The sequence below is a fragment of the Neoarius graeffei genome, chromosome 14 (assembly GCF_027579695.1).
Source record: "Neoarius graeffei isolate fNeoGra1 chromosome 14, fNeoGra1.pri, whole genome shotgun sequence".
Classification (NCBI taxonomy): domain Eukaryota; kingdom Metazoa; phylum Chordata; class Actinopteri; order Siluriformes; family Ariidae; genus Neoarius; species Neoarius graeffei.
Genome location: NC_083582.1, coordinates 33,955,821 through 33,978,967, shown reverse-complemented (window position 1 = coordinate 33,978,967; position 23,147 = coordinate 33,955,821). Strand labels below are relative to the sequence as shown.

Genomic DNA, 23,147 nt, shown 5'->3' with positions numbered 1-23,147 from the left:
TCCCGGTATGCAGGGGTTAGTACCTCCCAAAAGTGGTTCAAGGAAGGACAACTGGTGAACCAGGGACAGGGTCATGGGTATCGAAGGCTCATTGAGTCGCATGGGGCATGAACTGCTGAAAAGGTTCATGCTGACACCTTTTTTGTTTTAGCCAGCATGAACTTTTTCAGCAGTTTGTGCTACAGTGTCTTTTCTGTGAGATTGGACCATATGGGCTAGCCTTTGTGCCCTATTTGAATTGATGAGCCTTGGCTGCCCTTGACCCTGGAGCTGGTTCACCGGTTGTCCTTCTATGCTGGCTATCACAATTATCCCTTGTCAAAGTCGCTCAGATCCTTACGCTTGCCCATTTTTCTTGCTTCCAACACATCAACTTCAATAACTGACTGTTCTCTTGCTGCCTAATATATCCCACCCTTCGACACGTGCTATTGTAACAAAATAATCAATGTTATTCACTGAACCAGTCAGCATTTTTAATTTTATGGTTGATCGGTGTGTGTGTGTGTGTGTGTGTGTGTGTGTGTGTGTGTGTGTGTATATATATATATATATATATATATATATATATATATATATATATATAAAGGAATGTTTATTATAACAAAAGCCTATACATACACTTTCATGTTGCTTTGCTATGCATTTTGTCTGTTCTTTTTTTAAAAGAACATTATAAGATTTTATTTTCTCTGTATTTGACATTTATTATAATATTTCCAAGCTTGCTACCTACTAAAACCTTTGAATATCCCACCTCATCTTTTGTTGGATAAAGAATGTGACATTTTGTCAGATATCTAGATGCCTAAACAGTGACAGTATTAAAGTGTGTTAAGCACTTAGAACTTATTTTTATACCTGAATTCCAACGCTATTTGTAAGACGTTGTTTTAGGATATTGCAAATCATCTGTCCCAATGACTGGCAAGAACTAGAGGGGAATCAAAAGTGGGTGATCGGGAAGTTTGATCAATTCAAAACATCATTATGCTAAAAAACAAGAGGGAGAAATGGGATAATTTGGATGTGTCGATGGACCATCAATAAATTCCGTTCAATTCTGTGTCTGTTATTTATTTACTTACTTACTCTGTGGAGATGATCAACATTTATTCTTATTTTAGGAATAACTACAAAGAATACATTTCATACAGCCCAAATACAATGATGTTACTTGACACACATACACAGTGATCACAGCAATCATTACAACATAACATTCATTTGACATCAGTAGAATGTCTGGATGTCGTGGTTGTCTTACTATGAAGGCACTATTGAGCATTCAAAATGAATAGAGTGTTTTGGTGACGCTGAATGTATCTGACATGCCCTCATATGGAGTGATCACAGGAGTGAAAAAATTTAACTTTTTGGAATGTCCAAAGTGACGAATCCTGTATTTGCCAGTCTCTGCTGAGAGAGGGATATGCCACTCCACTGTGGCATTGCTCTGACCACGTGTCCCTTTAATCCAGTGAAATCTGAAAAACACACACACCCACACGCACAGACACAGAGCTTAGTCATGATCCAATCTCTCTGTCATCACTCTTGACCTTTAAACCTATCTTAACTCTTCACAGAAGCAATTTCAACACTATAACCACAAAATGCCACTTCAAACATGGCATACTATGAAACCTACTCAACCTAAGCACAAGAAGGACAAAAAACAGGTCCATGGACTTTAAAGGTAGACTGCCTTTTAGATTTTTCAAGTTTAGGTCATAAAAAGAATTTTCCCTGACACCCAATTATTTTCGTTTAGTGGACTGAAAGCTACTGAATTCGAATCAGAGACTTCCAATTTTATTATTATTATTATTATTATTATTATTATTTAATAATAATAATAATTATTATTATTTTATTTTATTTAACAGAACAATTAACGAACTTAGGGCCATGTGGCCCTAAATTCTCCACTATTTTTTCCTGCTTCACCATTACCCAATTCAAGATACTACATCATGCATCATGTAGTGGCCTTTCCCCATTTGCACAAGGCATTGTGGGATACAAATTTGAAACAGGAGAGAAAAATGGAAGACGTGAGTGTGCAAATGAAACGTGAAAGACTGACTATAGTAACAGAAAGGGAGAAGAAAAGATTTTATGTTGCAAAGGAAAGGAAACGCAGGACCAAACTAATAAATATCGGTGGTCAGCAAGCACCTTGGTGTGATCAGCCGTTTGTTTAATGACAGAATGATGTAACTGTCAGTGCACGGTCAAGGTAAACCTGTAGATGGCAGTAATGCAACACTGGGTATGCCAGCTGCTGTAAAACCCAAAAGAAGAAGGTAAACCTGTGCATGCGAACACAGACTTCCTCTGTCTGCTTGACTGTGTGAAGCGAGTGATTTCATGCACATTATTTGCTCAGGAATCCCCTCAAATTAAATAACTTCTCAGCCACAAAATGGCCTGCGTTTGTTTGTTTGTTTAGATATTGAAGAAATAAGCATATAATCACAGTGACCAAATTTCAGAGGGAAATAATTTCACAGATTTTATGAAATCAAAAGGCCATATATCTTTAATAATAGCTCAGGTAAGAAAGAGAAATGAGGCATTTGTGCTTGAATTTTAACATGAGCATGCTGAGTTAACTGAACTGGAGTAGATTGATTGATTCCCCATATCATATTCTCAGCATATGCACTCAAAGGCAAGAGCAATATTGTCATGATGGATAATTTGTTATGTATTGTCAGTAGATGGCAGTATAACAGGCAATACCTGATGGAGAAGACAGATAGTAAGATAATGTGTATAGATGTACAAAGATGACACTAATAAAGACTAGTTGCTTACAAGAGCTTCCTTTCTATTGAAGAAGAAACTTTACAAATATTATTTCTGGGTCTGAAACAAGGTCAAAAAAGCAGCAATAACCCATTAGGTCAGTGATTCCCAACCACTGTGCCGCGGCACATTAGTGTGCCGTGAGAGATCATCAGGTGTACCGTGGGACATTAACCAATTTCACTTAATTGTTCCAAAAATTATTTATTTACTGCAAATAATTTGTCTTCGTTCGTCTATGCCAGCGACGTATAGTGACCGACAGAACAATTAAATACTCTTCCAACAGATGGCAGCAGGTAGCTAATTAACCTGTGTATCTACCTGTTGCCATTCAAACAATAGAATTAGTAATGCTTTGGGTGTGACAGCGGTGATAGCGATAGCAGGGATGAGAGTTTTCCGCTTTTCGGCGGATTTCCGCTTTTTCTGAGTAAAAATCGACCTTTTTATGTTATGCCAAATCGGTTGAGAAATTTTTTTTTCATTTATTGAGGGGGGTTGGGGTATGTTCCTTCATGATACTCAAGCATAATTCATTCCTACGACGATGTTACATGTTTACATTTTCGCCATCTTTAGTCTCGCTAAGTCTTGTGGTAGAATACGTGTTATCTACAATGTAATTGGCCAAAACATCGATGGCGAGAGCATGATAGCCAATCATAACAGTTCTTACAAAAGAGAGGACTGACAAGCTTTTGTCTTTGGCCAAAAAGCTGAAGAAGTCGAAATTATCAAATGAAAATGAGAAGTGACTGTGAACTATAAATAATTGTATAAAGTGTACATAGACATTATCCCATAAACTTAGCATTCATTTGATTTAATACATTGAACATGTATATGATAGGTAGTCAGTAAATCTGAATTAATGCTAACAGTGAAAACTTAAATATTTCAAAAGACTTTTTGAAGAAATCATATGCAACTAATGAGGACATAGGGAGAAAAGGTCAGTCACCCTAAGAAATTTTATTTAATATATGAACATTTTGATAATTAATAGAACTTAAGTTTAATGTGAATTTAGTTAGTCATTTTTGTTGATCATGAATTATAACCATACCCTTGAATGTAGAATGTGATTTTATTTTGAATTCAAACAATACTCCTATTGATTTGGAACATATTTTCATGTAAATATATAAAAAAGACAACAGATTTTTTTTATCTACTACAGCTCAGATTGAAGGAAAAGTGGTTTGTAAGGCCTTATTTTTCAAAACTTTATTTTGAATTCAAACAATACTCCTATTGATTTGATACACATTTTCATGTAAATATATAAAAAAGACAACAGATATTTTTTATCTACTACAGCTCAGATTGCAGGAAAAGTGGTTTGTAAGGCCTTATTTTTCAAAATTTTCCTGGGGGATATACCTCCCAGACACCCCCCCGTTGGCTTTGGGCACCTTCGGTGCCCTCGCATACCTTTATCTTGTTTTCTGCCTTTTTGATGACCACCCACTCTCATCCCTGGATAGGTAAATATTTGAAAAGAAAAAGTACACAATCCAAACTGGGCCCTGGAGAAAATTCTGACCCAGATGAAGGCCCTAGTATGAGTAGAGGTCAGAAGAAAGCAAAAAAGGTGATTTTCCACAACCTATCTATGCGAGCTGGGCTTTTCAAGCATGACTGCTATAAAAAATAAAAAAGGAGAGAGACTCAGCTGTTGAAGATCTTCGTGTGTGTCTTTCTTCAATTCCTACGAGTATATCAGCTTTGTGTTCAACTAAACAGGCCTGGGTTTCCCACTAAGGAAATTGTGAGTAAATTGAGACTAGATTTTTCAAATGTAAAATATGTACCATGGCTCAAGAAAGGTTGGGAAACACTGCATTAGGTAACTGTTCCAGAGAAGCAGGTGAAGATTTACAGGACCCTAATCTGACTTTTATCGATGTGATTTATAATATTCTTGTGATTGTGCTTGATTTTTTTCATTTCATGTCACATCCAGAAATAGAGGATTAATTTTTAATTTCAAGCCCATGTCCTTCCCACCAGCACCAGTTTACAGAGTAAAGTTACAAACTATGGACAGTGACAATCATAACACCTTGCTGTTGAATTTTCAATTCTGATTGGTCAGAAGGTGTTGATTGGACACGGTGTCAGCTGTAAGGCATATCACAGGTTTCTACTTGTTCTACTGTCATACATTATTATTATGTTTCTCTAGTAGGCATATCAGACGCTCGCTGGCCAAGGTGTGAAAATTGTGCATGCAGACACTCATTTAAGTTTCAAAATCTGTCATTGCTTAACTCTTGAATATTTTCTATCATGAATATGATCATTAAAAAGCTTATAATTTCTGCTTTCCAAAGAAATTTCTCTCATTAAGACCTGTTCAGTACTTTGGGAGTAACGGCAGATTGAAGTTGGTACAACAGAGTAAAAACTCTCTGCTCACATGACGTCAGGAAACTGCCGGTGATTTTTGAGTCACGGGAAAGTGGTCAGGCTCTCTCTCTCTTCTGATCAGTTTCCCACTGGATTACTTGTGAATATCAATCAGACAACTTTTATAGGGATGTTCTCTCACTCTCACTGTTTCTGATGAAGTATTCAGCAAAATTTTCCATCAGCTAGTTTTGATGTTATGATTCACAGGAGACTTTGAAGTGACTTTTCATAGATTTACCTACTTATTTTTTCAAATCGAACTGATTCATGTAAATAAATAACTATTTAAGAACATAAGTGTAGTTGTTTTGATGAAAAATATTGAGATCTTTGTCGTCAGAATGATATTTAAAAAAACCGAAAGTCAGAAACTTTTTTAAAAAAGGGGACCGGAGAGTGTGTTCCAACTACAGGGGGATCACACTTCTCAGCCTCCCCGGGAAAGCCTATGCTGGGGTGCTAGAGAGGAGAGTCCGGTCGATAGTTGAACCTCAGATTCAGGAGGAACAATGTGGTTTTTGTCCTGGTCGTGGAACACTGGACCAGTTCTTTACCATTGCAAGGGTACTGGAGGGTGCATGGGAATTTGGCCAACCGGTCTACATGTGCTTTGTGGACTTGGAGAAGGCTTACGACCGTGTCCCTCGGGGTGCCCTGTGGGGGGTGCTTCGGGAGTATGGGGTTTGGGGCCCACTGCTGAGGGCCATTCAGACCCTGTATGACCAGAGCAGGTGTTTGATTCGCATTGCTGACAGTAAGTCGGACTTGTTCCCGGTGCATGTGGGACTCTGTCAGGGCTGCCTTTTGTCACCGGTTCTGTTCATAACTTTTATGGACAGAATTTCTAGGTGCAGCCAAGGGGCGGAGGGTGTTGGCTTCATCATTTCCTGTCTCTACACTGTCCTATCCAATAAAGGTGAAAAAAGCCCCAAAAAAAATCTTTTAAAAAAATCTGTGACCTACAGCATGCGCTGGGATGGTTTGCAGCCAAGTGTGAAGCAGCTGGGATGAGGATCAGCACTTCCAAGTCTGTGGCCATGGCACTCAGCCAGAAACAGGTGGAGTGTCTACTTTGAGTCAGGGGGGAGTTGCTACCTCAAGTGGAGGAGTTTAAGTATCTCAGGGTCTTGTTCGTGAGGGTAGGGGAGAGCAGGAGTTGGACAGATGGATCGGGGCAGCGTCAGCAGTGATGCAGATACTAAACCGGTCTGTTGTGGTGAAGAGAGAGCTGAGCCAAAAGGCAAAGCTCTCAATTTACTGGTCCATCTACATTCCCACCCTGACCTATTGTATTTTTTGTAGTGTATATAATTTTTTTCTTTTTTTTTTTCCTTTTTTTTTCTCTTTGTGTTTTGTAAATGGGGCTTACCTTATGGGACCTCGAGTCCGTTAGTTCGCCCCTCATCTACGCGCATATTTAAGTTTTGTTAGTTATTTATTGTATGTCTCTGTCTTTGTCTTTATTACTGTATTGTGTAAAGTGAGTAGATGAAATCTAATTTAAAAAAATATATATGGTCATGAGCTGTGGGTTGTGACCGAAAGAATGAGATTGCAGATACAAGTGGTCGAAATGAGTTTTCTCTGGAGGGTAGCTGGGCTCTCCCTTAGAGACAGGGTGAGAAGCTTGGTCATTCAGGAGAGACTCAGAGTAGAACTGCTGCTCCTCCACATCATAAGGAGTCAGTTGAGGTGGTTTGGGCACCTTGTTAGGATACCCCCTGGATGCCTCCCAAGGGAGGTTCTCTGGGAATGCCCCACCAGGAAGAGACCCCAGGGCAGACTCAGAACATGCTGGAGAGATTACATCTCTCGGCTGGCCTGGGAACACCTCAGTATTCCCCTAGAAGAGCTGGTAGAGGTGGCCAGGGAAAGGGAAGTCTGGGCTGCTCTGCTTAGGCTGCTACCCCCATGACCTGGACCCGGATAAGTGGCAGAAAATGGATGTATGGAAGTCAGAAACACGAGTGTCAATTTCAATTAAATTAACTGGGATTGTTTATTGGATGTGGCTCACACAGTTTTTTCGAGGTTAGCCTTGAAAGCTGTGAATATTAATCGAAATAATCATTTATATTCTTTCATATAAAACACTAGTAGGTCCTACTTTTGAGAAATGCAAAGGCCTACAGAGCACAAAAAGGGTATTAGAAATAATCTTTTATTACTTTTTTATTGAGTGTTCCAATTTAATGTTTTTGGTGTTTTTTACCTAATTAGCATAATACTAATTAAATATTAATTTGTATAATTGGTTTTTTACTACTTTTTCAAATTTTGTATTCGGTGTACAGCCATCTATGTTCCTGCCAATTTCCAAAGTAAATATCTTGAACAATAAAAAAAAGTTATTAAGAAAAAACATTTGATCTCATTTGTTGATGAGGCCCATTTTGGACTGTGTGATCCTAATACATAATATTATGGCAATTTTCTGAAAATTAAGCCATTTCTTCAATTTTTGATTTGTATTATCTCAAAAATGGATAAACATATTTTGATTTTGTAAAAGGTATGTTGTTCAGCATTCAATTCTGAATTCAATGAGAACAGTTTCAAGGAATTATAACTGAATGTAGATTTTCACCTGATATGCCTGTCTATAGTAATTATTTACACAAGGTCCTGAATGGAAAATGCTCGACTTAAAAGCTGTCAGAATGCAGGCACTTATGGATGTACACTACCGTTCAAAAGTTTGGGGTCACCCAGACAATTTTGTGTTTTCCATGAAAAGTCACACTTTTATTTACTACCATAAGTTGTAAAATGAATAGAAAATATAGTCAAGACATTTTTTCTGGCCATTTTGAGCATTTAATTGACCCCACAAATGTGATGCTCCAGAAACTCAATCTGCTCAAAGGAAGGTCAGTTTTATAGCTTCTCTAAAGAGCTAAACTGTTTTCAGCTGTGCTAACATGATTGTACAAGGGTTTTCTAATCATCCATTAGCCTTCTGAGGCAACGAGCAAACACATTGTACCATTAGAACACTGGAGTGATAGTTGCTGGAAATGGGCCTCTATACACCTATGGAGATATTGCACCAAAAACCAGACATTTGCAGCTAGAATAGTCATTTACCACATTAGCAATGTATAGAGTGGATTTCTGATTAGTTTAAAGCGATCTTCATTGAAAAGAACAGTGCTTTTCTTTCAAAAATAAGGAAACTTCAAAGTGACCCCAAACTTTTGAACAGTAGTGTATGTGCAGCAGAGAGCAGGGCACAAATTGTAGACAAAGCCAAACTGTGAGACAGGAAGCATAGTCAGAAAACAGGCAAGGGTTGGTCGATCAGCAAATGGGGTAATACAGGCACGACAGGTAACGTAAGCGAAGAAAATAAGCGAAGGTCAGAATAACGAGAGGCAGGCAGAGAATGAGAGGCTTGATATGAACTGGAGAAACACAGAACAATACTTCACACTGAAGGTGTGTGAGTGAGGAGCTTAAGCAGCGTGACTGACAATTAGTGGAATGAGCGGCAGCTGTCATCAATAAACCGGTGACAGAGGGTGCTGTGTTTCTTGGGAGTTGTAGTTCAAAGAGTCCATGTTTGTAGTTTGGTTATTGCTGTTCTCAGCGGGTTTACTGACACTTATGCCGCTTTTCCACTACCAACGCGGCTGAGTCAGGCTGAGCCGTGCCATGCTGAGTCGAGCTGAGTGGGGCTGTTGGAGTTGCATTTCGACTACAACCGCGCTGAACCGTGCTGGCTGGAAGTGGGTGGACACATTGGGTGGAGTTAGCGAAAGTGGGTGGACGTCACGTGATGTCGTTAGGTGGCGCAAACAGTGACATCAGTGACCTTTTAAGCGGTAGTCTCACGACCCGGATAGTAAACAATAAACATGGAGGACATGGAGTCGTTAGTGCTGCTGGTCTTGGTGCTGTGGCTTGTTGTCACCGACAACGCCAACAGATACTGGCAAGAGCATATAGATGAGGCGAGGCGCATAAGGCTTCAGAAATTCTCGTAATTCGTAATTATTATTCTTCCGGGTTTACGGTGTTTACAGATCCCAGCGTGCTCGCGGGGCGTGTGTGGGCATGTGAGGACACTCCTCCTCACCAATCAGTGCACAGGGGAGTGTCTCCTCACGCCCCTAGCCCCACTCGGCTCGGTTTGGCTCGCTTCAGCCCTACTCCAAAACCGTGCGAGTTTTGGGTGCTAAGCAGGGCTGAAGCGAGCTGAGTCGTGCTGCTCTGAGGTAGTCGAAACGCGAGCTGTGTTGGGCTGAAGTGAGCTGAAGCGAGCTGAAGTGAGCTGAAAAAGGGTAGTGGCAAAGGGCCATTACTTTACTGGGTATGCCAGGTAATGGGAGGAGTTTCAAAGCTTTGGAGAAACAGTCAATGGTTACCATGATGGTGGTGTTGCCTTGGGAGGGGGGAGGTCTGTGATGAAGTCAATGGCTAGGTGGGACCAGGGTCTTTGAGGTATTGGGAGGGGACACAGTTTGCTGGTGGGAGGGGTTCTAGGAACGTTTGCTTGGACACACTCAGAGCAGGAGGTGATGAACTGGTTAATCTCTGTGAGCATGTTCTCTCATCAGTACTTATTCCTCAGCATCTGATGTGTTCGTTGACTGCCAGGATGTCCCGTGGTGGGAGATGTGTGGGCCCAAGTCATGAGTCGGCCTCGGAGATGTTTAGGCACATAAAGGAGGCCTGGTGGGAGATTAATGGGGCTTGTCTGTGGTTGAGAGTTTCTTATTTCTTGGTCCAGGTCCCAAGTAATGGATTGCATGAAGCAATGGGACGAGAAAATTCAAAATTTTCACTTTCGACATTTGATATGTTGTCTATGTTCTATTGTGAATACAATATCAGTTTTTGAGATTTGTAAATTATTGCATTCCGTTTTTATTTACAATTTGTACTTTGTCCCAACTTTTTTGGAATCAGGGTTGTAATATGCTTTCATATCTTTTAGGGAGCACAACATAAGTGCAGGGAAGGCTGCTCCAATATATCTCAGTTCTTTTCATCAGAAAAGCAGAGTCTCATTGAGAAGGTTACTACACCTGAGGTGTATTTCACATCTTTTGCTGCTGAACATAATGTGCCATTCCATGTGTGTAGGCACACTGGCAATTTCTCATCTCATCTCATCTCATCTCATCTCATCTCATCTCATCTCATCTCATCTCATTATCTCTAGCCGCTTTATCCTGTTCTACAGGGTCGCAGGCAAGCTGGAGCCTATCCCAGCTGACTATGGGCGAAAGGCGGGGTACACCCTGGACAAGTCGCCAGGTCATCACAGGGCTGACACATAGACACAGACAACCATTCACACTCACATTCACACCTACAGTCAATTTAGAGTCACCAGTTAACCTAACCTGCATGTCTTTGGACTGTGGGGGAAACTGGAGCACCCGGAGGAAACCCACGCGGACACGGGGAGAACATGCAAACTCCACACAGAAAGGCCCTCGCCGGCCACGGGGCTCAAACCTGGACCTTCTTGCTGTGAGGTGACAGCGCTAACCACTACACCACTGTGCCGCCCACACTGGCAAGTTATTTAGGAAAATGTTTCCAGACTCGGAAATAGCAAGAAATTATGCCTGGTCCTCCACTAAGACAGCAGCTATGATGAACCTGGCACTGGAACCTGAATGTTCAGAGGATGTGTACAAATTAATCCGGACAGAAAAAAGGCTATACAGTATTTTGGTTGATGAAAGCAATGACATCATGTGTGAGAAAGAATGTGCTATTTTAGTCAGGTACTACAGTGAAGCACAGGATAAGGGGACAGGTGGATTTGTGGATATGCCAGTGTGCAATGATGCCAGAGCTGAAAATATATTCAACTGCATTGCATCATCCATGCATGAAAAAGGTCTTGAATGGTCTAATTGCATAGGATTCAGCAGTGACAACTGCAATGTTATGATTGGCAAAAACAACTCTGTCTTATCAAGACTGAAAGCACAGGCCCCACATATATACAGTGTTGGCTGTCCTAGTCACTTGGTTAACATATATGCCAAAATCGCTGCTAAAGAGCTCTCACCTGAAGAATTGCTAATTGACAGCTACTACTACTTTGAGAAAAGTTCAGAAAGGAGAGAGGAACTTAAACAGTTTCAGGACTTCTGTAATGTAGCCCACCAGAGAGTACAAAAGCACTGCCCTACACGATGGCTTTCTTTGGGAAAATGTTTGGACCATCTACTTAACCAATGGCCTGCCTTTACTTCTTATTTTGAATCACATAATGAGAATCAGAAGTCCTGTGATATTCAGAAGAGGCTGACAGACCCAATTATGAAAATTTACACTTGCTTTCTCCACAATGTCATACAGTGTTTTGACAAATTTAATTTGATTTTTCGAAACGAGGCACCCATTCTTTTCAAATTAAATTACAGTGTTGAAGAGCTCCTGCGTGACATAGCAAGCAGATTTATTGTGCCAAAGGTGTTGAGAGAACAGAAAGTGCAGGAGATAGATGTGGGTAACCCTGAAATCCACTGTGAAGATGAAGAGCTTTTTGTTGGGTTCTTGACAAGGAGGCACTTGCTAAGTGAGGAAGCCCTCCCCCCTTACAAGACAAAGCAATTCTTCAAAGATGCCAGAGCATTCTATGTCAGGAGCTTCCAAAAAGTAAAGGAAAAGTTCCCAATGAGAGACCAAACCTTGACAAATCTGTCAGTGGTTAATCCAGAGATCCAAGATGATATGAAACCAGAGCAGATTTTGACTTTGGCTGAGAGATTCCCTAATGTGATGAAGGCAGATGCCAGAGAACAACTCCACTTGGAAATCCTGGATTATACAGTACCTCTACCAATTTGGAAGCACTGGTCCCAAATTACAAGAATTTGTCAATCGATGAGTTCTGGGGGAAGCTGTCCAAGGTAAAATCAGTAAGCTGAGGGCAGGTCAGATTCAAGGAGCTCTGCCAGTTAATGAAGGTGTTGTTGGTTCTGCCTAATTCCAATTGTGATGTGGAGAGAGAGCATTCAGTTTGGTGCGTCACATCAAAACTGAATTCAGGTGTCAGATGTCTCACCAAACTCTTGTGAACCTGATGTCCTGTAAAATCAACAAATTCATTGACACAGAGTGCTATGAGCTTGAAGTTTCAGGGAAATTGCTCAAGTCTGCAAAGCAAGCAGCATCAAAATACAATGAAACCCTGCAAAAGTCACATGAAAAGGAATAGGCCTACCGTACATTTAGGCTAAACAACAGTGTTCTATTCATGTGAAGACATGAAAGGAAATTGGATCCTAACATGGAAGAGACATGGAAGTAGGCCTACGTTCCGGCTATGTCCAACCTATGTACGTAAATAGTTACTGAAAAAGTTGTGTTCTATTCATGTAAAAGCAAAAATGAAAGGAAATATCATAAGTATTGTTTTGTATGGCTTGCTCTGTAACATGCTACTAGTTAATTACAATTTGTTGAAGTTACATCGCCCCCCTGTTATGTGCATCTTTATTTATTTATTTATATTTTTCTTTTGGGGGGGATGACTTTTTTCCCCATCAGCGGGGGGGGGGTCACGACACCTCCCTGAAATGAGTTTCTGCAGGTTGGGATGTCTGCATTCATTTTCAAGCACAAAATTAAATGGTACAGAAAAAAAAGTTTGTATCTGAGCAGCATATTCCATAAGAGAGCATTTTTCAATTTAAAAAAGAAAACATAATGAAGGCTGCTGGGTTTTGGTGCAAAATTAAGAAGCAAGTGTGACAGTGAAAGTGTCCAGAAGAACTGTGGTTGGTTCGGCAAGATGCTCAGTAAAACCTACAGCTCATTTCCTTATAAAACTGCACTCATTGTACCTGAGACTACAGTAGTGCTTGAAAGTTTGTGAACCCTTTAGAATTTTCTATATTTCTGCATAAATATGACCTAAAACATCATCAGATTTTCACACAAGTCTTAAAAGTAGATAAAGAAAACCCAGTTAAACAAATGAGGCAAAAATATTATACTTGGTCATTTATTTATTGAGGAAAATGATCCAATATTACATATCTGTGAGTGGCAAAAGTATGTGAACCTCAAGGATTAGCAGTTAATTTGACGGTGAAATTAGAGTCAAGTGTTTTCAATCAATGGGATGACAATCAGGTGTGAGTGGGCACCTTGTTTTACAACCCCGATTCCAAAAAAGTTGGGACAAAGTACAAATTGTAAATAAAAATGGAATGCAATAATTTACAAATCTCAAAAACTGATATTGTATTCACAATAGAACATAGACAACGTATCAAATGTCGAAAGTGAGACATTTTGAAATTTCATGCCAAATATTGGCTCATTTGAAATTTCATGACAGCAACACATCTCAAAAAAGTTGGGACAGGGGCAATAAGAGGCTGGAAAAGTTAAAGGTACAAAAAAGGAACAGCTGGAGGACCAAATTGCAACTCATTAGGTCAATTGGCAATAGGTCATTAACATGACTGGGTATAAAAAGAGCATCTTGGAGTGGCAGCGGCTCTCAGAAGTAAAGATGGGAAGAGGATCACCAATCCCCCTAATTCTGCGCCGACAAATAGTGGAGCAATATCAGAAAGGAGTTCGACAGTGTAAAATTGCAAAGAGTTTGAACATATCATCTACAGTGCATAATATCATCAAAAGATTCAGAGAATCTGGAAGAATCTCTGTGCGTAAGGGTCAAGGCCTGAAAACCATACTGGGTGCCCATGATCTTCGGGCCCATAGACAGCACTGCATCACATACAGGCATGCTTCTGTATTGGAAATCACAAAATGGGCTCAGGAATATTTCCAGAGAACATTATCTGTGAACACAATTCACTGTGCCATCTGCCGTTGCCAGATAAAACTCTATAGTTCAAAGAAGAAGCCGTATCTAAACACGATCCAGAAGCGCAGATGTCTTCTCTGGGCCAAGGCTCATTTAAAATGGACTGTGGCAAAGTGGAAAACTGTTCTGTGGTCAGACGAATCAAAATTTGAAGTTCTTTATGGAAATCAGGAACGCCGTGTCATTCGGACTAAAGAGGAAAAGGACGACCCAAGTTATCAGCGCTCAGTTCAGAAGCCTGCATCTCTGATGGTATGGCGTTGCATTAGTGCGTGTGACATGGGCAGCTTACACATCTGGAAAGACACCATCAATGCTGAAAGGTATATCCAGGTTCTAGAGCAACATATGCTCCCATCCATACGATGTCTCTTTCAGGGTAGAACTTGCATTTTCCAACATGACAATGCCAAACCACATACTGCATCAATTACAGCATCATGGCTGCGTAGAAGAAAGGTCCGGGTACTGAACTGGCCAGCCTGCAGTCCAGATCTTTCACCCATAGAAAACATTTGGCGCATCATAAAACGGAAGATACGACAAAAAAGACCTAAGACAGTTGAGCAACTAGAATCCTACATTAGACAAGAATGGGTTAACATTCCTATCCCTAAACTTGAGCAACTTGTCTCCTCAGTCCCCAGACTTTTACAGACTGTTGTAAAGAGAAAAGGGGATGTCTCATAGTGGTAAACATGGCCTTGTCCCAACTTTTTTGAGATGTGGTGTTGTCATGAAATTTAAAATCACCTAATTTTTCTCTTTAAATGATACATTTTCTCAGTTTAAACATTTGATATGTCATCTATGTTCTATTCTGAATAAAATATGGAATTTTGAAACTTCCACATCATTGCCTTCTGTTTTTATTTACAATTTGTACTTTGTCCCAACATTTTTGGAATCGGGGTTATATTTAAAGAACAGGTCTATCAAAGTCTGATCTTCACAACACGTTGTGGAAGTGTATCATGGCATGAACAAAGGAGATTTCTGAGGACCTCAGAAAAAGCATTGTTGATGCTCATCAGGCTGGAAAAGGTTACAAAACCATCTCTAAAGAGTTTGGACTCCACCAAGCCACAGTCAGACAGATTGTGTACAAATGGAGGAAATTCAAGACCATTGTTACCCTCCCCAGGAGTGGTCGACCAACAAAGATCACTCCAAGAGCAAGGAGTGCAATAGTCAGCGAGGTCACAAAGGACCCCAGGGTAACTTTCAAGCAACTGAAGGCCTCTCTCACATTGGCTAATGTTAATGTTCATGAGTCCACCATCAGGAGAACACTGAACAATGGTGTGCATGACAGGGTTGCAAGGAGAAAGCCACTGCTCTCCTAAAAGAACATTGCTGCTCATCTGCAGTTTGCTAAAGATCATGTGGACAAGCCAGAAGGCTATTGGAAAAATATTTTGTGGACGGCTGAGCCCAAAATAGAACTTTTTGGTTTAAATGAGAAGCATTATGTTTGGAGAAAGGAAAACACTGCATTCCAGCATAAGAACCTTATCCCATCTGTGAAACATGGTGGTGGTAGTAGTATCATGGTTTGGGCCTGTTTTGCTGCATCTGGGCCAGGATGGCTTGCCATCATTGCTGGAACAATTAATTTTGAATTATACCAGCAAATTCTAAAGGAAAATGTCAGGACATCTGTTCATGAACTGACTCTCAAGAGAAGGTATGTCATGCAGCAAGACAACGACCCTAAGCACACAAGTCATTCTACCAAAGAACGGTTAAAGAAGAACAAAGTTAATGTTTTGGAATGGCCAAGTCAAAGTCCTGACCTTAATCCAATCAAAATGTTGTGGAAGGACCTGAAGCGAGCAGTTCATGTGAGGAAACCCACCAACATCCCAGCATTGAAGCTGTTCTGTATGGAGGAATGGGCTAAAATTCCTCCAAGACGCTGTGCAGGACTGATCAACAGTTACCAGAAACGTTTAGTTGCAGTTATTGCTGCACAAGGGGGTCACACCAGATACTGAAAGCAAAGGTTCACATACTTTTGCCAATCGCAGATATGTAATATTGGATAATTTTCCTCAATAAGTAAATGACCAAGTACAATATTTTTGTCTCATTTGTTTACTTGGGTTCTCTTTATCTACTTTTAGGACTTGTGTGAAAATCTGTTGATGTTTTAGGTCATATTTATGCAGAAATATAGAAAATTCTAAAGGGTTCACAAACTTTCAAGCACCACTGTACTCCATCCATCCCTCCATTATCTGTAGCCGCTTATCTTGTGCAAGGTTGCAGGCAAGCTGGAGCCTATCCCAGTTGACTATGGACAAGAGGTGGGGTACACCCTGGACAAGTTGCCAGATCATCACAGGGCTGACACATAGAGACAAACAACTATTCACACTCACATTCACACCTACAGTCAATTTAGAGCCACCAATTACCCTAACCTGCATGTCTTTGAACTGTGGGGGAAACCGGAGCACCTGGAGGAAACCCACACAGACACAGGGAGAACATGCAAACTCCATACAAAAAGGCCCCCATTGGCCGCTGGGCTCAAACCCAGAACCTTCTTCCTGTGAGGCAACAGTGCTAACCACTACACCACCGTGCCAGCCCTGAGACTACTTTTTTTTTTTTTTTAAAGCACCGGGTCGTCACCAAATACTGACTTTGTTTCATTTATTATGGCTTACTGCTTACTGTTATAGTATTTTTTTATGTTGAAACATTTCATTTCATTATTTTAAGCCATTCTTGGTCTCCAGCATTTCTTTACATGTGCCAAAGACTTGCACATTACTGTATATCTGCTATAAAATAATAAAGCTTGTCCAAAACATTAAACATAACTATAAACTGGTGCATGTAAATGTATTATGTATGATGGTTTTTTTAATAAATTAAAAATGTAATGATGGGAAAATTCTGTAGCATAAGAGGCATTAAATACTTCAGGACACGCTGTTATCAGAAAATAATCAACCCTTGGTTGAGAACAGTAACTCAGTATTACACCACCCTGTCAGTCACTACATTTCCATGCACAAAATATTCTGGGTTTTTGCCCTTATTCAGAAAAAGACAATATTCCTTCAAAGCTGTTTACGTGGCTAATGAAAATGAATATTACACTAATATTCCTGTTTACATGCAGGCATGCATACTCTGATTGTCTAGCTGGTTTGTGTGACATGAGCATATCTCACATCTTCATCGAAAAATGCTAAATTCAGATTAATGCCAAATTTGGAATATCCAAACGGAATATGCTCCTGCATGACCCATATCAAATTTGGAATATTGTCATAATTGAAAGAACAGTGGAATATTAGTGTGCACGTAAACATACTGATTGTTTATTCTCCTATAACAGCACACCCCTTTATGTTTTATTCATTGCTTACTTTCTGCCATTGGTATTTTTTATACTCATGAAACGTTCTCACCTACAGTCATACCACCTGATACTTATGAATGCTTCTATAGGCAATATAGAAAATTATGTCCCTCGTCAAAAAAATTCCTGTGCAGGGATTGGCCAAGGATGGCTCATGTGATATAAAACAGTTCGACCATTGATTAAAGGTAGACTGCCTTTCAGATTGTTCAAGTTTAGGTCATAAAAATAATTTTCCCTGACACCCAATTATTTTTGTTTAGTGGACCAAAAGCTACTGAATTCAAATCATAGACTTCCAATTTTATTAATTTTTTTTTTTTCAAAAATAGAACAATTAATGAATTTAGAGCCATGTGGCCCTAAATTCTCTGTTATTTTTTCCTGCTTCACCATGACCCAATTCAAGACACTACATCATGCATCACATGGTGGGCTTTCCCCGTTTGCGCAGGGCATTGTGGGATACAAATTTGAAACAGGAGAGAAAAATGGAGGACGTGAGTGTGCGAATGAAACATGAAGGACCAATGACAGTAATGGAAAGCGAGAAGAAAATATGTTATGTTGCAAAGGAAAGGAAACGCAGGACCAAACTAATAAATATCGGTGGTCAGCGAGCACCTCGGTGTGATCAGCTGTTCGTTTAGCAACAGAATGATGTCACTGTCAGTGCACGGTCAAGGTAAACCTGTAGATGGAAGTAATGCAACACTGTGGATGCCAGCTGCCATAAAACCCAAAAGAAGAAGGAAAAGAAGAAGAAGAAGAAGAAGAAGAAGAAGAAGGTAAACCTGCGCATGCGCACACGGACTTCCTCTGTCTGCTTGACTGCATGAAGCAAGCGATTTCATGCACATTATTTGCTAGGGAATCCCCTCAAATTAAATAACTTCCCAGACACAGAATGGCCTGGGTTTTGTTTGTTTGTTTCTTTCTTTCTTTCTTTCTTTCTTTCTTTCTTTCTTTCTTTCTTTCTTTCTTTGTTTTTTTGAGCTATTGCAGAAATAAACATACATCACAATGACTACATTTCAGAGGAAACTAAATTGCACCGATTTTTATGAAATCAAAAGGTTGTCTAGCTTTAAGCAATGTATCTCATGACATCAAAAATAAAAAAAAAATGGATATGGTGTGAATCAGTCATGGTATATCCTGGATATACCATGAACTGACATTACAATTTCAAGCTATACAGCCACCTCGAGTCACAGCTGTGGCTCCACGAGCATTTCTGTGTGTGTAGATTTATATATCATGATCATGCCTTGTGAGGCAGGTGATAGCATGGTATATTGCACATGCACAGGTCGAAGATCATGCCGACATAAACAACAAACATGGCTGCCTCCAGTGAGTTTATGCCTAGATTAAATCTTAACATTTTTCGTTTGGAATTTTTTGATGAGGAATATACATTTAATATACCATGCACTGAGATGCACCGGAAATTATGGATTCTCTTCAGTGACTGGCGTAGTACTGGGCTGAGTCCCTCAGAAAATAGTGCTTTGGCAGTCACCTCGGAGAATCCATAATTTCAACTAGAGCCACTCAGTGCATGATATATTAGATTACTATATGCTTAGAAAAAAAAACAAAACTTCAAGCTCAAAGATTCTTGTAGTCTTTGAAATTTTGGACCTTTCAGTCCAGCTAGCATATAAACGCTTTGAAAACAGGTTCCTCAAACATTCTGTTGATAATCTTTTATTTGGCCTCTGTTTCTTAGTGGTGCAGTGATATCTCACAATATGGTCCTGACTCAGCTTCTGCCTTATCACTAAGTCCACCTTGTATGATAACTTGGTCTCAGAGTACACCACTGGCGAAATGATCTTATAACTGGCCAAGGTTATGATATTAATAACAGCAAGTACATTTCTAAACAGAACATTATATAGTATCTGATAAATAAGGAAAATAACACTAAAGACCCCCTACCTAGTCTCCCAGGATGCATCTGTATGAACAACCTTCCATGTCCTGGTAGTCATGAGAAACTTCTCCACTGTGACGAAGGTCTTGTCTCTCTGAAATCAGAAGGCTCATAGATTAGCAGGTAGCAGGTTAACATGTATAATAAGTGTGGCATTAATTTCAATAATCTCACCATGTCTCCAGAGTTTCTGGGGTTTCCAGCAACAAAAGTAACAGATGCGACCTCTCCCTGCACAAGCACAATATTAGTCCGGCAATGAAAGCTTAGTCTGAATCACTTAGTCTGTGTAAGTAGTTAGAGTAACTAGCAATCACCACTGACTCACCACTTTATAACGAGGCTTGACCTGCTCCAGGACCTGACCGAAGGTAGTGTTAGTTGGTGTTTTATCTGCTGGCACAGCTGGTAACAGTGAGATCAGCTGACTGTCTTTGAAGAAAGGAGGCTCAGGACCTTTCGGTAATTCTCCAGTCTTACTCTGTTATAAAGAAGAGCATTCCATCCCACCGGATTTAAAGCACAAATAAGAAAATATGATCAGAATTCATTCATCGGTAACTGCCTTTTCCTGGTCAGAGTGGAAGTAGATCTGGAGCCTATCCCAGGAACACTGGACGTAATGTGGGAATACAACCTGGATGGGATGTCAGGCCATAGCAGGGCACTATGCACACAAACATTCACACACCTGGGGCAATTTAGAGCAGCCAATCCACCTACTGGCATGTTCATGGAAGACAGGAGGAAACTGGAGAACCCTAAGGAAACCCACATAGCGACAGGGAGAACATGTGAAACTCCACACAGACAGTAACCCCAGCTCAGGTCTGAACCCTGTGAGATGGCTGTATAGTGGCAACACTACCTGTTACACTAATGCTCACCACCAGGAGGAGAATTTCATCTCAAAAATCTCTTGGGAGTTACAAAAGCTTATATAATAGTCATATGTTCTTGCCTCTGCGATGGCTTTAGCGAGGCCTCTGAAGTGCTGAATGTAGGCTGAGAGAGTGTGAGGCCCATAGATGGTGGAAGCACCTTCATAACGCTGCACCTATGAATGAACATTAACTCAGTGTCCATGAGATTAGATACAAAAATAAGCATAATGACCGAAATTTCAAAGAACTTATGTAACTTCATTACTGAACATAATTCCAGTTTAGTTTCAGGGGATTCCTACTTTACACTTGTGTTCCTATTTAGACGTTACACAAATACCAAATCTTATTTTATTTCTTTTGCCCGGCTATCAATTCAAGTAACTGGATTTCTGTGCAACTTAAATTTTTTTGTAACCTTGTATGGATCACACAACCAATCATCTTTGCACAAAATCTACTTGCCCGTTAGTCTTAATCGCTTTTCATATATTAAAGCTACTTTACTAAAAAGAAAGAACCTGATCTTATCTGAAAAGTTGTTCAAATTTGAATGACCAAAGTTGAGTTTCCTGTCAAGTAAGAAAAAGTACAAATTTGATCCCCTCCCCTGACCCCAGTCTTAACTATTGTATCTTTTTTTTTTTTACAACTTAAGGTATGCGAATGAATTTCCAACTATAATACAATTTTAAAACTACCATGACTAATTTCATCTAGAATTACTCTTTTTGTTTTTAAGTGTTTCTAAATGTTAAAAATAAACAGCTACTTCTACACATGATTGTGAGACACGCTACCTCCATTATCATGATCTCAGTTATAATTTTTCTGTATTTTTTTTGGCCCCTTCTTTCGCCTTGGTCCACTGAGAGTAAGCCAAAATAAAAATAATTGGCTACATGCTGATACCTGGTACTCTTCGTAGGTGGTAATGTAGTGTGTGTAGATGTTGCAGAGACCAGTAACAACCACTTCAGCATTGGTGAAAGCATTTTTTGTCTCCAGTTCCTAAAGCAGATGAATATAAAACATCATTATCCCCATAACCATAAGTGCCTTCCAAGTGTTGGACCACAGTGCGCACTAAATAGATTGATATGAACGGAGAAGCCTATAAGCATGATTAATTAAAAAGAATGGAGATAGTCACGATTGACTAACTAAGTGTATACTTAGTTAGACACTGTAGTTTAAAAGAACAATCTTTTTTGGTCTTCTTGTTAGGACTTTTGGTTCTTAGAACATTCAATCTGTCAGGTTTTCTGTGTTCCATAACATTTGGCAACATAACATTCCTACAGTGCTGCTGTGATGTTTAGTTATAATAATGTTACAACTTATAGTGTCTATAAAGTTTTTATCTGACAGGTAACAGTCTTTTCGTTTTTAATTTTTTTTACCAACATTTTCACCAAATTTGGTTATTTGCCAATTTCTACCCAACTACTAACTGGGTAACATCTTTTCGAACTTCTGCTCATGCTACATCACAGCACAGTTTAACACACCCCAAGAAAAGCACTAACTGTCCTCTTCCACATACATGACATTACAGACTATTACAATTGGTTTTGCCTCTTTGATTGACAGGACAGAATGTATGCTGTCCCTCCAACACACAAAGCACACCCAATTTATTATTATTTTTTGAACTTCTGGCTGTGGCATTGTTATGATTTATCACAATCTCACAATTTCCTGATGATAGGGCAAATCCAAAACACTTGAACAGCACTAGGAGGCAATTCATTACTTCTGTTACTGTTTTCAGAACATTGCAGAAACCTTATTTCTGTAACATTGCAGCCTAATCTTCTTAGAACCTCTTAACCCTTAATAAGCATTATGGTTACATCTGGTAATGTTTGCTGGGCAGGATGTGTGCATGTTCTCACCTGTTTAACCGCCTGTCTGATCCTTCTTCCTGACATAGTGCTAGAAAAATACAAAAGACCACATCTCAAGCGTATACTTGACATGCCTTTGCTTGTTTAACACAAATCTAATGCTGGTGTGTCTTTCTCAGTTTACCTCACTTCTCCTGGGACTGCCACAATGGCTACTGATCCAATAGAGATGATCTGTACATCCACTATTTCTGGGTGCCAAGGGAGTGGCCATGTCATCTGGAAACAAACCATTTCTAGATGAAGGATATACAGAAAGTGGTCTGGCCATTATTTTGTTATAACTTGTTCTTACCTCTCCAGTGCTAAAGAGAATGGGTTTGGGGTTTTGGCAGTCCTGAACTTCTTTGGAAGGTTTGCCCAAGAGGGTGTCCCTAATTCCATCCCAGAATGGATCTCCTTCAATTGCCCCTGTATATGTAGATATGAGATGCAAATATTTGTACTGTTATATCCAATACCTATGGAAGTAATAGAAGCAAAATAAAAATGCAGTAACATTTTGAAGGGATACTACTGCCATGTATTACTGTATTGAAATGAAATTGTGCTCTGTATTGAAACTATAGCTCTCTTACTATAGAAGGGTACTTCTTTGGTAATGGAATTACATTCACAGCAAAATGTGGTAACTTTTTTAGTTGCAGTACTCAAGATAATGGTATTAAATAAAAATTTCACACTGTATGGGGTATCTTTTGATCCTAAAAAGCATAGAAAAATTGGCTATGTTTAACTTTGAACGCAAAATCTTTTATGAGGAAAGAAAAGTCAGTAACGGAATTACGTCAGAAAAAAGCCCAACTTTAATTTCTTAAAATTCAAACCAAGATTTCTCTGAAGCAACATTGCTATAATTGGGGTGATGATTTTTAAATATGGTTTCCATTGGATTCTATGCTTTAGCAATATCACTGAGCTGACAAGTCAAGGCAATCTTAATCATTTCATAATTTTGGTCTCTCTGCTGAAGAACTGCCCAGATAGA

The 23,147-nt window shown here is 39.7% G+C and overlaps 1 protein-coding gene across 3 annotated transcripts in view; it reads right to left on the bottom strand.

Annotated features, from left to right (window-relative positions):
- Positions 1-1,096: 1,096 nt before the first annotated feature.
- asah2 (N-acylsphingosine amidohydrolase 2) overlaps positions 1,097-23,147 on the bottom strand; it is a 41,235-nt gene continuing 19,184 nt past the window's right edge. For all 3 annotated transcript variants that reach the window (XM_060938900.1, XM_060938899.1, XM_060938901.1), the window contains exons 12-20: positions 22,455-22,570; positions 22,284-22,378; positions 22,148-22,187; positions 21,162-21,260; positions 20,327-20,422; positions 19,694-19,846; positions 19,540-19,596; positions 19,371-19,459; positions 1,097-1,487 (exon numbers count right to left, since the gene is read on the bottom strand). In XM_060938900.1, coding sequence (XP_060794883.1) covers positions 1,289-1,487; positions 19,371-19,459; positions 19,540-19,596; positions 19,694-19,846; positions 20,327-20,422; positions 21,162-21,260; positions 22,148-22,187; positions 22,284-22,378; positions 22,455-22,570 — 944 coding nt within the window. In that variant the 3' untranslated portion in view covers positions 1,097-1,288. The remainder of the gene's footprint in view (positions 1,488-19,370; positions 19,460-19,539; positions 19,597-19,693; positions 19,847-20,326; positions 20,423-21,161; positions 21,261-22,147; positions 22,188-22,283; positions 22,379-22,454; positions 22,571-23,147) is intronic.